Source organism: Odontesthes bonariensis, chromosome 6 (assembly GCF_027942865.1).
Source record: "Odontesthes bonariensis isolate fOdoBon6 chromosome 6, fOdoBon6.hap1, whole genome shotgun sequence".
NCBI classification, from domain to species: domain Eukaryota; kingdom Metazoa; phylum Chordata; class Actinopteri; order Atheriniformes; family Atherinopsidae; genus Odontesthes; species Odontesthes bonariensis.
In genome coordinates, this window is record NC_134511.1 from 19,071,740 (window position 1) to 19,088,353 (window position 16,614).

At 41.0% G+C, this 16,614-nt stretch overlaps 1 protein-coding gene across 5 annotated transcripts in view; it reads left to right on the top strand.

Annotated features, from left to right (window-relative positions):
• The window catches only part of pde4d (phosphodiesterase 4D, cAMP-specific), a 213,732-nt gene that overhangs the window by 191,871 nt on the left and 5,247 nt on the right, over positions 1-16,614 (top strand). For all 5 annotated transcript variants that reach the window (XM_075467762.1, XM_075467761.1, XM_075467763.1 and 2 more), the window contains 6 exons: positions 1,695-1,807; positions 8,535-8,628; positions 8,738-8,913; positions 9,574-9,672; positions 9,785-9,949; positions 10,100-10,199. In XM_075467762.1, the coding sequence (XP_075323877.1) occupies positions 1,695-1,807; positions 8,535-8,628; positions 8,738-8,913; positions 9,574-9,672; positions 9,785-9,949; positions 10,100-10,199 (747 nt within the window). The remainder of the gene's footprint in view (positions 1-1,694; positions 1,808-8,534; positions 8,629-8,737; positions 8,914-9,573; positions 9,673-9,784; positions 9,950-10,099; positions 10,200-16,614) is intronic.

The window sequence follows — 16,614 nt, forward strand, 5'->3', positions numbered from 1 at the left end:
TTTCACATTGTTTTGGTCCTTTGAAATATGCAGGAACAAAAAACCATACATGACTGAGAGCTAAAAACTTTATATTATTTACTCTCACAAAAAAAAGAGTCCCATATCTAATAGACAAGTGAAAACGCTGTATTTACAGCATTAAAACTAAAACTAGGCCGAACAGTATTTTTCCAAATTTTTCAAGTCGGCATTCAGTAAATGCCAAATAGTGTGTTTAGCCGATATGACATCAGGTGGAAAAATTGAGTCTGCTTTGGATTTTAATTTGCCACTGTTTTCTCTGTGTATCTGAATTACTGCTAAAGTAAACCACCCCCCCATGAGATCTCATGGCATTAAAAGAATGTGCTTTCCCAAATTAGTCAAGGCATCAATATTAATTGGCATCTGACAAGGTGACATTTTCTGTTAAGCGTGTTTTCAATTTCAAATGAAAAGGATACTGTCCCATGGGCTTGTGACGCTAAGTCTCTGCCACCCTTACCATATTATCGACTACCTCTGTGTTTTGGTGTTATTTGTATGCTAAGCACATATTACCATGCATGCATACACAGTAATGGGAGCCCCCAGCTGTAGCGCCTCTCTAATAATCCAGTCCATGTTTTGTCAGTCTCCCTTTCCCATCCACAGTGCAGTCCTCTCAGGCTTTAGGTACAGCTTGGGGAGAGCAGCACGTTTGGCTACCAGGGACGCTGAAGCAACAGCAGTCCACCCCCTATACACACAGCATCTATAGGATACACTATCTGGCGCACACACAGCACTGGATTATATCCCTTAAATCCTGGATACCATGGATGCTTTTGTTTTCAGAGGGGCTAAGAAGACTAAGTCATGATGTATAATGGTTAGCTTTTCGTCTGGTGTGAGTGTGCATGTGTACGCATGTGTGTGTCCATTTGTCTCCGAATGTGTATGTGAGAGATGTTGTTGTATTTTTGGAACATGTCAAGATGCAGTGAACAGTCCCATGGTGGGTCTGTGCTGGACAGCACTGTTGACTGGTTCTGAGCTGCTCACTGGATCCTCCACCATCCCTGTCTCCCCTCCATCCTTCCTGTGGCAGACATGGGCCTGCTAAGCAGACTGTTGTTCATCTTGCTACATGACTGGAATTACACTTCTTTTAGGAATGACAGAGTACACCCATACAGATCACTGACTGTGTTATATGTGCTGTGTATGGGGGTCAGTGAGTAAGTGTGTCTGTGGGAAATTTCAGATTTTCTTCTGTCGCTCCACTTGCTCTGTGGGTCTCCTCAGTTGAGGTCCTCTCACTGTTAACAAACATCTGGACCTACAGAACTGACACAGGGTGACTATTTGTCATCCATCTCCTACTACCATATATCCAAGGATTGTATCCAGCATATTAAACGAAAGAATCCAGGATTTAAACTAAAGAACTACACTCAAGGTTGGAGGCAGAGTTGGTGATCTTTGCTCCACTTGACCTGTGACTGCTCCTTTGTGGGTTGGCTTAAAGGACAACAATGCCCTACTACCAGGCCCTACTCCCAGGCCCTCACAGCTGGCTCACCTGTTCAGTATGAAGAGTCACCCATGTGTTTACTCGGGGTATCCCAGCTTAGCTGTTTGTGGGGTGGGAGACCCCGGGCCTGGACCGTCCACTAGCCCTCTGAAGCGGGCCCTTACTGACCCCTTGCCCTCCTGTCTTGCCCCTGCAGAGGAGGCCTACCAGAAACTGGCCACTGAAACCCTGGAGGAGCTGGACTGGTGCCTGGACCAGCTGGAGACACTGCAGACGAGACATTCAGTCAGTGAAATGGCCTCTAACAAGGTGAGAATAACTACAGAATTGATACTGAAGCTCTTGTCTTTTAGAAGTTTTGCTGATGACAGCATCTGTTCACAGCTTCTTCCTTTCTTTTTCTTTTCTTTTCTTTTCTCTAAACTTAATGTGTAAAATTACTGTCTCAGTTGTTCATTGAAATATGCAGAGGCTGCTCCCATGATTTGCCTCGTTGTTTTGTTATTGTTGTTGTTTTTTGCTTAAGTTGTGCAATTGAACTTTGGTTTGAGTCTGAAGTATAATTTAGTGTACTGCTGATGGTCTAGAGAATGTATCACAAACTCCAGGGATACCCTTCTCTGATATTCTGTATTGTGGGTTGTATATGCTGCTGAATGACCAAACATTACAGTGTGGTCATTTAGTGGCACTTAGACTGTGTTTCTCTCAGGATAATGCTGATGTTCAGAACAGAAAGCTCCAGTACACCATAGTCTGTCGATTCAATTGATTGTAATATGTAGAATACTATCAACTGAACAGTACCTCCTGTGTTTGTAGCCTTCCTTGCAAGTTGCCAAGGGTTTATCAACGCATCGTACTTGGCCACAAGCTGCTACGTGCTATTCTTTAACACCTGTTTCAGCACTTAACACTTAAAGCACTCATTGGGCTCGTATTATCTATATGCGTTTGTGATGGCATCGTCATGCAGACAGGGAGTTTAGGTATGAACATGCTCAGTTGACTCCTATGTGTGTGTATGTGTGAGTGCCAGTGTGAAGGGAGGCTGCTGTGCCACTCTGAATGCTGATCAGCTTTGGTCTCTGGTGATGTCACACACTGTGATGTCACAAGATGAGGGATGGACCTGGAGGAGAGGCAGGGAGAACGAACAGACAAAGGACTTACACAAATGGACATGTTCACCTCTGATGTTACCACAGTCAAATGCACGACCTGTATATCTACCTCATTCAAACATGAAAAGCTGAAATAATAGAATGATAAATTGTAACACGCTCTGCCTCATCATTGCCCACCAGCACAGCCATCTCTGGTTGTCATGGCAACAGCCACAGGCCCAACCGCCCTGCTATCTCACTCCAGCAACACACATAGGTACACACACATCACAGGTAATGCATTTGCCACATCTCCCACACTTAACCATTACTTTGTGTCTGTAGCCTGCAGACTTGTTTTTATCATTTCTCAACATAGCTCTTAATTCATCAATGAAGGGAAAACTGAGATTAGATATAGACAATAAAGCTGAGTTACCTCGGCGTTATCCAAATTAAATTACAGTAAAATAAACACCTTACCTTCTCTCAGTACTAATGTTTGAGGACATTTATGTGAACATCCTTCACAAAAAAAGACTTGTGCCCTTTAACTCTTGCAGTTTTTATCTGCTACCTGTTTGCCCTAAATGACAGACTCACTTTAGGTCTTGTTCCAGTTCCCTCACACAGTGTCGCCACACCTACTCTACAGTTCCTCTGTCTGCGGATTATATTTTTTGTTTTGATCTGACATACAACTCTTTTGAGCTGAGAATTGCACTGTTGACTTATGTGAAGTTGCCCCTTTGGGGTGCTCCTCTGGTTTCCACCCTTTGTGTGGGTGTAAGTCTCCCTCTGGCTCTGCTTGAGGAACAGTGTGTGCTGGTCAAGGCAGATCAAAATGCTGCCTGAGGGTGTGACCATTTGGAGAGGTTGCTCTGGAGAGCAAAGGAAAGAGAGGCAAGATGTTTTGACTCTCTTGTGGACAGAGAGGTGCTTTTTATGAAAGCTGCTCTGTGTTTTGGTTGTATAATTAACTGATTTTACTTGGCTCTGGTATCATGCCAGTAAATAGTCAACTGTTACTCTCAATCAGATTGACACTATCACTTTGGTAAGTGCAGTTTGGTGAGTATGAGTTGCAGATAGGATATTCCATTCATATTCCTTTTTCATGTTACAGAGTATAATCTACCAACACAGTTGCAATGTTTGCTCCAATCCTAAATTTGAATTATTTCCACATCTCTCAAAACATGGAACATTAGCAGACTCTCGTTTCTGCCTCGCCCAAAAGTGTGTCTCCTTTTTACCGCAGCCTTCCTGCTCTGCATTCAACTCGGCTGGAGCTGGTGTTGCCAGATCTTATGACAGAAACTACAAACACATCTGTGAAAACAAAACAAAAAAATGTGTTATTACAAAAAAAAGAAAAAGAAAAACAAGCCAGTCATGATCTCACTTATATATCTGTGGGGTGCAGTTAAACTTTTTTCCAGCAGGGTTTTGCATCTCAGCATTTAGTCATGATGCACTGCTAGTTTTATTTACCTTTTTCTTCCTCAAATGAACAATCTTCGTCAGCCACAGTATGCCATAAAATCTGTTGGACTTCTTGAAACAAGACATTTGCAGCTCTTTTTCTTATGCCCAGTTCTTTTCTATTTAGTTGTATTGAACTATGATATGAACTGACCTTTCCTCAGCTGTTTAGATCATTTCAGCTGTCTTGAAATTGGGTTGTTCTTGTTCTGCTATCTTTTTTGTTTTAGCAATGAAAGTGATTACTCTTGAGCTGAAGCACTCACTGGTTTTGTCTTTGCGTTTTTTCATTATTGTCATATATAGTCCTAATGTGTTACCCCTTGGCAGTACATGTAGTTATTTATGGCCTTCCTGTTTATAGATTTCACTTTTCAGCCTACTGCCTGGATGGTGAATAGACTGAGGATTTATATCTCACAGTAAGCTGCAATTTTCTGTATTGTGAAGGGTGGGGGTGGCACCTGCTAGAATGAATGCTAAACGTGAAAAAAAAAACTAATTCAACAGAGATCTGGAGGTGTTGTGGGCTATATACAGCAGGGAGAGGATATTTTTGGTCACTCCATGAGGAACAAATTACACACATGTCACAGCTAAGCCAGGTGTGACACTTTCCAATTTCTACCCAATAGTCGTGTTCACACCTCTCGACTAAGCTCTTGACTATTTGTGGGACAGGGAGTGGGAGCTGTGTGGATAGGAGGGGTGTCTCTGGGCATTGTATTTGTGTTTTTTCTCCAGCTGGGAGTAAATAGTGTGCATATCCAAGTGTGTGGTATGCCTGTGCTGGCCCGCTTGGCTCTGAGTCAATCAAAGGAACTGCATCTCAGTTAGCTGGTGGTCTCATCTGCAGTCCAGTGTAGCTGTAAATTACTCTCAGTGCCAAGCTGGTTGTGGAGGTGGGGTGTAAAGTAAGCAGAGACAGCTTTGGTCCCTTTTCAATCCTTGTAACCACTGGTCCATCACAGAGAGTCAACACAAACATACGCACACAAAGGTAAACAAAACAAAAAAAGAGACGACCTCTTCAAAGAACATTACATTTCCATTGACTGTAGAAGTTGTCTGATCTAAATTCACAAATAAGCTCAACAGATAAACATAGTTTGGAATCAAAAGTGCCTTTTTTAATCATAGATGTATGTTTAGCTTAAAATCCGTACCCTCTTAATGCTGTGCTACCCCATTATCAATTTAAGATGAAGAATTTCAAATTTTTGACCTCTATCATTGCTTTCAATATTCCCAGAGTTATGTTAATTTATCTAATGTAGTTATCCTTTCACAGCATTTTTCTATGAAGCTGTAACATCAAAACGTTAATGGGCGCTTGATATTTAAGAAAATGTTTCGTTAAAGTAGTTATTTTGTACCAATGCCTGAAAATTACTGCAATGAAATGTTTTTTCATGAAGATGTGGTCTGGAAAATATTCGTAACATTAAAAAGTCTCAAGTTTCCTCAATTTGGAGTTCAGTGAGCGAATATTTGATTTTTAAAGAAAGAAGATAAGTAAGCCAGATTATGATTATTCTGCTCTCTGAAATCAGCTGTTTAAACTTTTTAGCCACTACTATAACACAAACAAGAGTTAGTGTCCATCCAGAATATCAGTACTTAATCCAGATTAAATATCTTACTCTGTGATCTCAAGCAACAGAATGAATTGATCATGTGCAAATATAATTGGCCCATGTTGGATCAGCTAAATATGGCAGAGCAGTTATACAGTACATACCACATTTTAAAACTCAATGCTTCCACTGAAAATAAATAAATTGATCACAGATAACTAAATAACTGCTGGAGAATATAATCAGGAAGTATTATTCGTATATACCTTCTTTCTTTTTGTTTATTTATTTAGTTCGAGTTTCATGCTGTTGCTGCTGAAAAATATTAAATCCAATCCCTCAATAAGGTTTCATCCTTTCCTTTCATCTAAAGCAGCATCCTCTTGAGCTAAGCGACAAACACAACGGGCTGTGTGGACAACAGTGCTTTCAGTTTCTGTCCTACTGAGCCCACTTCAGATAACTGTGACGCTCATTCTTTTTGTAAGATTAATGTTCTTTTTTTAAATGTATTTACATCATCCCATCAGTGATGTTAGCATGACTCATTTCCCATTGATGCTGGGGTAGAGGGTGACCTCAGTTTTTCAACGTTGTATCATGTTGGATGAAGTAACCTGTGCTTTTACATCATGCTGTGCAAAAGGTTGTGCAAGTCAACGTGTACACACATGCACACATACTATTACGTGCATTATAAATGCAGTCTGCCTTGTATGTGTATGTACTGCAAGCAAAAAAAAAAAAAAAAAAAACACCCCACTGCTCTGCAGGAATTAAAGGAAAGGGAAGGGGTAGATTTTTCCACTGACTTCAGCAGCAACCAATCAAGCAGCAGGTAGTCTAAAGTCTGTTCCTGTTCCAACCAATTAGAGGTTATGATGAGCTCACACTTTTTTCATATCTGAGTCCTGATTGGCTGATGTTGTGTGACAGAGTGAGAGAGGCAGTCTGTGCTCTTCACATGGGAGCATGTGTCATGCACACAGAATCAGGCAGCCAGTACTGTTTGGGAGCAGTTGACAGAAAAAATTCTTCTGTCCTGTTGCTTTGGCATACACCAAGCTTCCGGGCCATCATCAATTATTCAAAGCCTCAGCAGTGTGTCCTTATATCTCAGTGGATGTGTGTGTGCGTGCGCACATATGTCAGTGCGGCTCATTGTGTGGAGTCACAATATGCTCTCATTGGATCTTTGGGGCGCCACTTTCCTGCTGCTTTTCTTCCAGAATCTGCTTTTCCTCATCTTCCTATCTGACATCAGTACTTGTCTGTGGATGTTCACAGGACAGGAACATGGAGCTTCATTTGTGGACTCTGTGCAGCTGATTTACACTGATACGAGCACTGAGGGCTGCGCAGGTTGAGGTCTTTTACTGGAGAAAAGTGCGGACTGCTTTTGTTTCACTAGCTGTCTAGTGCTTTCGTCTACTTAACACCACACAAGGCCATAAACCCGTACCTCTCTGTTTCTGGATCTACTTTGTTGATTTGTCAAAATGCCTGAAGCAAATTACCTACTCTCTGTGTCCTGGGGATATATAAAGGTAAGATGTGTTCTCGTGTTGGTGTATTTTCACGTCAATCACCTGTTTTAATCAGACTTCTTAGAATGGAAGTGTTTTTTGTCATTTTTTGTTTGTCCTTGAGATGGATTTGGATGCAACGTTATATGGACACAAATTCGAAATTGTGTCGCACCTCGCCAACATGTCGACCACAAAACCACACTTCAGAGGTGGGACTGTTCTGAAACCATGATCCATCTGATGTATGTGCGATGGGCTGAGAGAGCTGATCATGTTTACACACTGCTCAAAAAGATGTAGACTTGACTGCATGTAATGATCAGAAGTTCATTTGAAGTTCATTTTTATTCAAATTTGAGAGCATTTCTGAACAAAAAGCAATGCTTAAATCTCTCTTTTTTTAGGTCAACTGTTCTCCTGATTTGCTTTGGTTGTTTTTTTTTTGACAAAATGAGGGATTGTCTTATAAATATGTAACAAAAACCAGAAAGTATAATTTTTTTAAATATTTATTCTTGTGTCATTTGACTTATTACTTTTGCTATTTAAGATACATGTAAGAAAGGCTCTGCATATTTTTTTTTTTTTTTTTTTTTTCTGCTGTACTGGCATAAGCACACTGAATATGTTCTTTTTTGCCTCTTGGGACAGAATTATATAGAGATCAAAGCCAGACTGATCTGATAACTGACCCTTGCTTGACATTTTTCTTTGCAATCTCTTTTGTGAGTTTGAAACCAAGCTGCAAAATCCCTGATTTCCAGCATTCTCCTGAACATCACTTTGTTTTTTATATAAAAAACTGGAGCTAAATTTTGTCTTAAGTCCTTTCAGTCGGACAAGGTTATGAGGAAAGTGTGAGGTGACAAAGGAAAATTGGGAGACTTGTAGGACTGAAGAGAAAAATTAAAGCAGGGACAATAGGTTACTAAACACATACACCTGGACCAGTAGCCCATTTATCCTCGGTGTGATGGTGTGTTGCACAAAAAGAGGGGACTCTCTGGGGAGCAACTTTTGTGATTTAACTGGAACATTTGAAATCTAAACAGCTGCACAAAAAGGAGGATTTATGCTGATAAAATGATCAGATTTCTTTACTGACTATACAAAAAATATTACTCTTATAAAAAAGGTTTTACAGTACAGTGTGATCATGGTGCACCCTCCTCTAGCATACATTGGGAGCTTTAGTCGAATTACTATAGTCAATTCTGCTCTTGAACTGTGTTTTCAATGTCCTGTAAACGATGTTACTGAGTTCCAGCTGTAGAAAATTAGGACTCCTCTGTCCTGTAATACAAACAGTCAATAATCAATGTATGTGTCCCTCTTTCAGTTTAAGAGGATGTTGAATCGGGAGCTGACTCACCTATCAGAGATGAGCCGCTCTGGGAATCAGGTGTCTGAGTTCATCTCCAGCACCTTCCTGGGTGAGTAACAACACAGGAACTACTTTAAATACATTTTCAAAAAATGAAGAGAAAAAGCATGAAAGAACTACATCCTTGTACGACCAATCCATTTGTTTTCATGTTCTAGATAAGCAACATGAAGTAGAGATGCCATCCCCACAAACGCAGAAGGAAAAGGAAAAGAAGAACAAGCCCATGTCACAGATCAGCGGGGTGAAAAAGCTGCAACACTCCTCCAGCCTCACAAACTCAAATATCCCTCGCTTCGGGGTCAAGATCGAGACCGAAGATGAACTAGCTACGGTGTGTATTTGTGTCCTGTGTAAAAACCGTACTAAGGCAGGGTTCGCGCAAACTCGATACATTAACACTTGAATCTGGGCAAACCTGATGTGGGGAATTGCAGTAACTATCAGTCACGACCTTGAGAGCAAAGAAAATTTAGCCCAAACACGACTCACATCTGCAGGTTTCTTAAGGTTCTTTAAATGCGTTAATTACCTGTGTTGACTCCTAAACTCAGCCACATAGCCATCTGCCGTGACCTATTTCTGCATTTTCTTTTGGCCTTTGGTGGCACATTTGGACCACAAAACACTCGCTAGTGCTGTAGCTGAGCCATAAGTGCCAGAAGTAGTCCAGATTATGCCAAAAAATGTCTGCTATTGGGGCAAATCAGACATATGGTCAGTAATGCAATTTCAATACCTGGCATTTGCATTGCCACTTGAAAAGATGAGCTATTCTTAACTTTCTACTATAAGCTAGACTACCAAAGTGAAGGAACAGACCCATAAATCAATTCAGCAGCGTATTCCTTCATTAAAAGTGAAGGAGAATTGAGATTATTGATGCAGCAGTTACACAGATACGGTGCAAACCATTTGTACTTGTATGATGCTGAGGTAGCACAGAAGAAAAAAGCATGTTTTGTCTCTAACTGTGTCTCTAATTCTCTTTTAGGAGCTGGAGAATGTGAATAAATGGGGCCTCAATGTTTTTAAAATCTCAGAATTCTCTGGAAATCGGCCACTGACAGTCATGATGTACACAATATTTCAGGTTAGGACTCACATCTTTTAATTGTTAAGTTTAATGCCTGCAAATGAAATGCTTGTTGAAACTTGAAATCAACTTGACTGTAAAAGTTATTTTTGCAATGTCTGATTTTTAGGAGAGGGACTTGTTAAAAACATTTAAAATTCCACTCGACACCTTTATAACATACCTGATGACCTTAGAAGACCATTACCATGGCGATGTGGCCTACCATAACAACATCCATGCTGCTGACGTCACCCAGTCAACTCACGTGCTGCTATCCACCCCTGCCCTAGAGGTTAGGCTCATGTGCACACGTGTATACATGGAGCAAAAGCACCCATGCTTGGACTTATGCTCACAAACATGCAGACATCCACAACAGCATCAATCTAACCCCCGATCAATGTCCTCCCTCCCTTATGTGCTCCATTTTGTCTTCTTCCAGGCTGTGTTTACAGACCTTGAGATCTTAGCTGCCATCTTTGCCAGTGCAATTCATGATGTGGACCATCCTGGCGTGTCAAACCAGTTCCTCATAAGTACCAGTGAGTCTAAACACAGATTTCTCTCTGCGTCAGTGGCTCAGCACCTTCAGTTTCACAAACACAAACTTACGTTCACAGATCAAGGTGTGAATATGCACACTGTACCCACTGCCTCGTCAACGCACACACTGGTATATCATGTGTATCTTGCACTAATGAGCCAAGATATTATGACGACTTGCTTCATTTTGAGTAGGCTGCCCTTTTTTCCACTAAAAAAATCTCTGATCATAACATCTGTGTGGACATCTGAAGGTAAATGGTAAATAGTACTGTATTTATGTGGTGCTTTTCTAGTCATGCTGATCACTAGTGCTTTTATATTACAAGCTACATTCAACCATTCACACTCACACAGCAGTCTATGCAGTGCTTCTTCTATCATACACACACTCATACACCATTGAACACATTGGAGGAAAAGTGGGGTTCAGTGTCTTGCTTAACATGAAGATTGGGAATAGCAGGGATCAAACCACCAATCTTCCAATAGGAAGGTGATCGCTCTTCCTACTAAATCAAATCAAATCAAATCAAATCAAATTTATTTGTATAGCACATTTCATGTACAAACAGTTCAAAGTGCTTTACATAAAATAAAAGCATTGCAGCAGGGAGTGCAAGAAGCATTAAAAATACATAAAATAATATAAAGAGAAACAAATAAAATCATTTAAATGAATTTAAAATCAGGCAACAGTCTAGATAAATTAAAAGATATTTCATGCATAGACACATGAGAAAAGAAATGTTTTTAACCTGGATTTAAAAATGTCTACATTTGGTGAAAGTTTAATCTCCACTGGCAGTTTGTTCCACTTATTTGCAGCATAACAGCTAAATGCTGCTTCTCCATGTTTAGTTTGGACTCTGGACTTGACCAGCTGACCTGAGTCCTTGGATCTAAGAGCTCTGCTGGGTTTATATTCTCTGAACATATCACAGATGTATTTTGGGCCTAAACCATTCTGGGATTTGTAAACCATCAGCAGGCTTTTAAAATCTATTCTGTGACTGACTGGAAGCCAGTGTAAAGATTTTAAAACTGGTGTGATGTGTTCAGATCTCTTAGTCCGGGTTAAAACTCTAGCAGCAGCGTTATGGATGAGCTGCAGATGTTTAATGCTCTTTTTGGGAAGTCCAGTTAAAAGAGCATTACAGTAATCGAGTCTACTGGAGATGAATGCATGGATGAGTTTCTCCTGGTCTTTTTGGGAGAGGAAACCTTTAATTCTGTTGATATTTCTGAGGTGGTAAAAAGCTGCCTTGGTGACAGCTTTGATGTGGCTGCTGAAAGTCAGATCTGAGTCTATCAACACTCCGAGGTTACGAACTTGGTCAGTGATTATAAGGTCCCGAGTCTCAAGATATGTACCAACGCTGACCCTCTTCTCTTTGCTACCAAACAGAATGATCTCAATTTTGTCTTCATTTAATTGTAGAAAATTATCTCTCATCCAGGTGTTTACTTCCTCCAGACACTGACGCAGTACGTCTGCTGGGCTGCAGTCGTCCGGTGACAGAGACACATAAAGTTGTGTATCGTCTGCATAACTGTGATAATTGATGTTAAAATTCTGCAATATCTGACCCAAAGGGAGCATATACAAGTTAAACAGAAGAGGTCCAAGAATTGACCCCTGGGGGACTCCACAAGTCATGGCCACTCGCTCAGATTCATAGCTGCCAATAGTAACAAAATAACTCCGGCCTTCTAAGTAGGACCTGAACCAGTTAAGGACCGCTCCAGAAAGTCCAACCCAGTTTTCCAGCCTGTGCAACAGGATTCTGTGATCTACAGTATCAAACGCAGCGCTGAGGTCCAACAGAACCAGGACTGAAACATTACCAGAATCAGTATTCAACCTAATGTCGTTTAACACTTTGACCAGAGCTGTTTCAGTGCTGTGATGACGTCTGAAGCCTGATTGAAAGTTATCAAGACTTCCACTTTCATTCAAAAAGTCGTTGAGCTGGTTAAATACAACTTTCTCAATAATCTTAGATATAAAAGAGAGATTAGAGACAGGTCTGTAGTTGTTCATCATAGAGACGTCTAGAGTTCTCTTCTTCAGGAGTGGCTTAATGGCAGCTGTCTTTAGTGACTTGGGAAAAATGCCTGATGCCAGTGAGCTGTTAACTATTCGTAGGAGATCACTTTCTACTGAGGTAAAAACAGTTTTTAAAAAGTCGGATGGTATTATGTCCAGAGAACAAGTTGTTGATTTCAGCTGCCGAACTGTTTCCTCTAGGATTTTTAAATTAACAACATTAAATTGTGACATAACGTCAGAGTTATTTCTAGGTTTTAGACACAGATTAGTTTTCTTGTTTGTCTGTGTTGCGTGAATGTTTTGTCTAATTGTTTTGATTTTTTTGGCTAAAAAAGTGGGCAAATTCGTTGCATTTCTCAGTGGAGAGGAGGTCTGGGTTTGACTGTTTAGGAGGATTTGTGAGTTTTTCAACCATAGCAAACAGAGTTCGAGAATTGTTGACATTCTTATTAATCATTTCAGATAAATGCAGCTGTCTGGCCTTGCACAGCTCATTGTTATAACTACGCAGGCTTTCTTTGTATAGCTCATAGTGAATCTGAAGCTTTGTTTTCCTCCATTTACGTCCATTTACTTTCCTGCATTCTCTTTTCAGGTTTTTGACCGTAGTGGTGTTTCTCCATGGGGTTTTCTGTTTGATCAAGGTGCTCTTGATTCTTATCGGTGCAACAGCTTCCATTACATTAAAAATTTTCAAGTTAAAATGATCCAGCATTCCTTCAACCGACTCTGCGCTCATTGTTGGTAACATAACTATGGCCTCCCTAAACTGAGCACTTGTTTTCTCATTGATATACCTCTTCTTAACTGAGAAGCTGGTTGTTTTGAACATTCTGAGTAATATGTAAATCAAATAAAATACAAAAATGGTCAGACAAGGCCAAATCAGTAACAACAACAGAAGAAATATCAACACCTTTAGAAATGACCAGGTCCAGAATGTGACCTCGAAGGTGGGTAGGTTCTGTTACATGTTGCCACAAACCAAACATGTCCATCACAGAAGAAAATTCTTTGGCAGTACCATCCGTCATATTATCCATATGAATGTTAAAATCCCCGGTCAAGATAAAATGGTTAAAATCAGTCGAAATAGCAGACAATAATTCAGAAAAATCATCAATAAAACTTGCACAGTATCCTGGAGATCTGTAAATGATTAAGAACAGGATTTTAGGAACACCCTTTAAAATAAAACTCAGATATTCAAAAGAAGTGAATTTACCAAATGAGATCTCTTTACACTGGAATGTATCTTTAAATAAGGCAGCCCCCCCCCACCTTTCCTCCCATTTCGGCATTTATCCATAAAACTAAAGTTTGGGGGAGCTGCTTCATTAAGAACAGTAGCACTTGTGCTCTCTGTTAACCATGTTTCTGTCAGAAAAAGAAAATCTAAATTGTGTGAAATGATGAAGTCATTAACTAACCGTGACTTATTGGACAGAGATCTAATATTAAGTAAGGCTAGCTTTGTGGAGTTTACAGTGGTCTCTGTTGTATTCTGAGTTGTACGTGGTACCGATAACAGATTAGATAAATTCACCCAGCAGGTTAACTGTTTTCCATTCCTTCTTTTACTAATACAGGAATCCTATTGGGTCCCAGCTTGTTCTCAGAACAGCTGTCAGAAGTCGGACTTCTATAGCAGGGACCCTGAACACATCATGGCATGGTATCTTTGGTTTGAACAGTGCTATCTTTGTTTTGAACTCTGGGTGTTGTGCTGCTCCTTGAACATCCTGCACATCCCCTTGTGTCCTGCTCTGCCAGGACAGATGATGTAAGAGGAGGAGGAGGGGGTGCCCTGCGTTTCTCGGTTGATGGTGGTCGCTGGAGTCCTGGCTGGGATAGAGACATCCTTTTGAGACCTTGGGTGATGTGGAGTAAAGGGTCTGGTGAGGGGGGAGGGCTGGGGGTTGTTTGCCTCGCTGCTGTGTCCTTCAGTCTAATCTGTACAGTCATGTTTGGGTTTGCCGTCCCAACAGCATGACGTAAATGTGCACCAAGTAATCTGCATCCAGTTCGATTGGGATGCAAGCCATCAGGTCTGAAACGCTCCTTACAGTTCCAAAAGATATTAAAGTTATCAATGAACTTAATCCCATGGGCGATGCATGCATTTGACAACCATGTGTTTAGGCCAAGAAGTCTGCTGAAAAGTTCAATTCCTTTACCCACAGTAGGAATGGGGCCAGAAATGGAGACCCTATGTGCTCCATAGTGACACAGACTCTCCAACAGCAGAGAAAAATCCTTCTTCAAGATCTCAGAGCCAGTCTTCCTTCTCAGAATATCAAAAGACCCTGTGTGGACAATGATCCTCGTGCCATCTGGATGAGTAGACAGAATGGTCGGCAAAATATCTATCAGTTCCCTGACTGATGTATCAGAAAAAGTTATATTTTCCGTCTTTGCCATTCTGACATGCTGTGTTATAGAGTCCCCGATTAGAATGGTGTCTATTGCTTTTTGTGTGGAGGTGTCGATCACTTCCGTAGTCCTCACCTTGGTTGTGGGATTTGGGCTTCTCCTGATGATCTGGTTAGCCCTAGGCTGAGGTTTGGGGCCATTTATTTTGTTTGTCTTCATGTTTGGGTTACATTCATCATCACACACTCTATTTTGAGTCAATGGATCGTATCTATTGTGCAATAGAACTTCAGGTGGCGGAGTGAGTGCTGGAGGTTTAGGTTTAGTGCTGGATTTACCTCTGCGACGGACAACATGAGACCAGATCCTGGCTGGGGTTGATGATTTGGGTTTGGCACCAACACTGTTCCAGTGTGAGATGTCAGTCGGACCGTCCGGTTTGGAAGCTTCACCAGATATTCCAGTGTCGTTTGGACAGATCCAGGGAAGTGTGTCAGCCAGGGCTGCAGTGTGAGATTCCACATCAGCTGTTATCCCGTGTAGAAAGATCTGAGTTAGTCCTTTGGCACATGAAGGCTCCACAGCCTGCGCAGGAACTATAATAGAGTCAATAAATTCCTCGTCGTTACGAATGTCTTGCAGCGTTTCAATCCTCTTCTCGAGCTGTGCTACCTTCGCAAAGAGTAGCTCACACTGTGTGCAGCTCACTGATACTGCAGGGTTAGGAGACATTTTTTCTGTCCGATTCTCTTTGTAAACAGGAGGGCTAATACCGTTTACAAATATGCAATTAAAAGAAAAAGAATAAAATTATATCCAAGACTTGTGGAAAGAAGTAGAATGATTTAAAAGCGAATAAAGCAATAAGCAGCAGGAGGAAGCAGGAGGAAGCAGAGACACGTCTGCACTCTTCAGAAGCAGGAAATTCAAGTACTACCACTGCCCCTCAGTGGTGCTACACGTCAGAGTGGCCAGGATGTCTCCAGTCAATCATTTTGGCCCCGTGGGTTGTGCGATGGGGTCTTTCAGGATTGAGCTTATATGAGATCCCTTTAGAGATTTTGTTGGCAGTTTTTGTATGGCTAAAGGCTGTGCTAACATCAGTGTGAATGCCATGATGCTGTATTTCCTGGAGAAAATTGCAGTGTAACAAGATAAGCATGGTTCCTCACTTTGTTGTGAGTACTTGTAATTGTTGTGGCTCATCACTGTATACAACAAATACTCACATGGATGTGCATGCATACGTGTATTTTGTCAGGTGTTCTTGGCAGTCACGTGTGATACCGCTGACATGTGATTCAAAGAAGTTTACAGGGGTGATCAATACTGTGTTTTTGTTGCTCCTTCCCTGTAACAAGACGTCATCCGGCTTTCACAGGAAAACATCCTCTTAAAGACATATACCTAGGGAGCCAAACTGCATAGGAAATGTTTTGTTTGACATCATTCATGGTGTAAATGCTTCTGGTTGGGCCATATCAATTACATTCAGTGATAAATAACATTTTCTAATTATTCTCAGGTGATTACCAATTACGCAGACACCTGCTGATACCTTACTGACACCAGAGAGGTTAGGGGCTAAGTTTCTGCCCGCAGATGCCGTAGGAGAAATTCAGTCAGTCAGAGAAGGGATAGACAGCAAAGCTTGTGTCGATGCTGTTGCAGATGAATATCTATTTAGATTCTAAGTTTTAGTATTGATTAGTATCTTGACAATCAATTTTTTCGACAACCACGGTTCAGAGTGAGTGAACTGAGCTATAAAGCAGACTTCCAGAGTTCATGGTGTTGTGTTTGTAAAAAGTGTCCTCAAGCAAGGAAACTAAGCCCCTGTTATCTCTCTTTAACTGATTGACCTTGTTCCAGCTTGAGGGGCCACACATCACCTTAATTTGGCAATTTTAAGCTATATTCAGAGTTTGGGTCGACTGGGTGTTGCTTTAAACAGGCTTTATCCAGGCCATCACTAATGTGAATGTTGA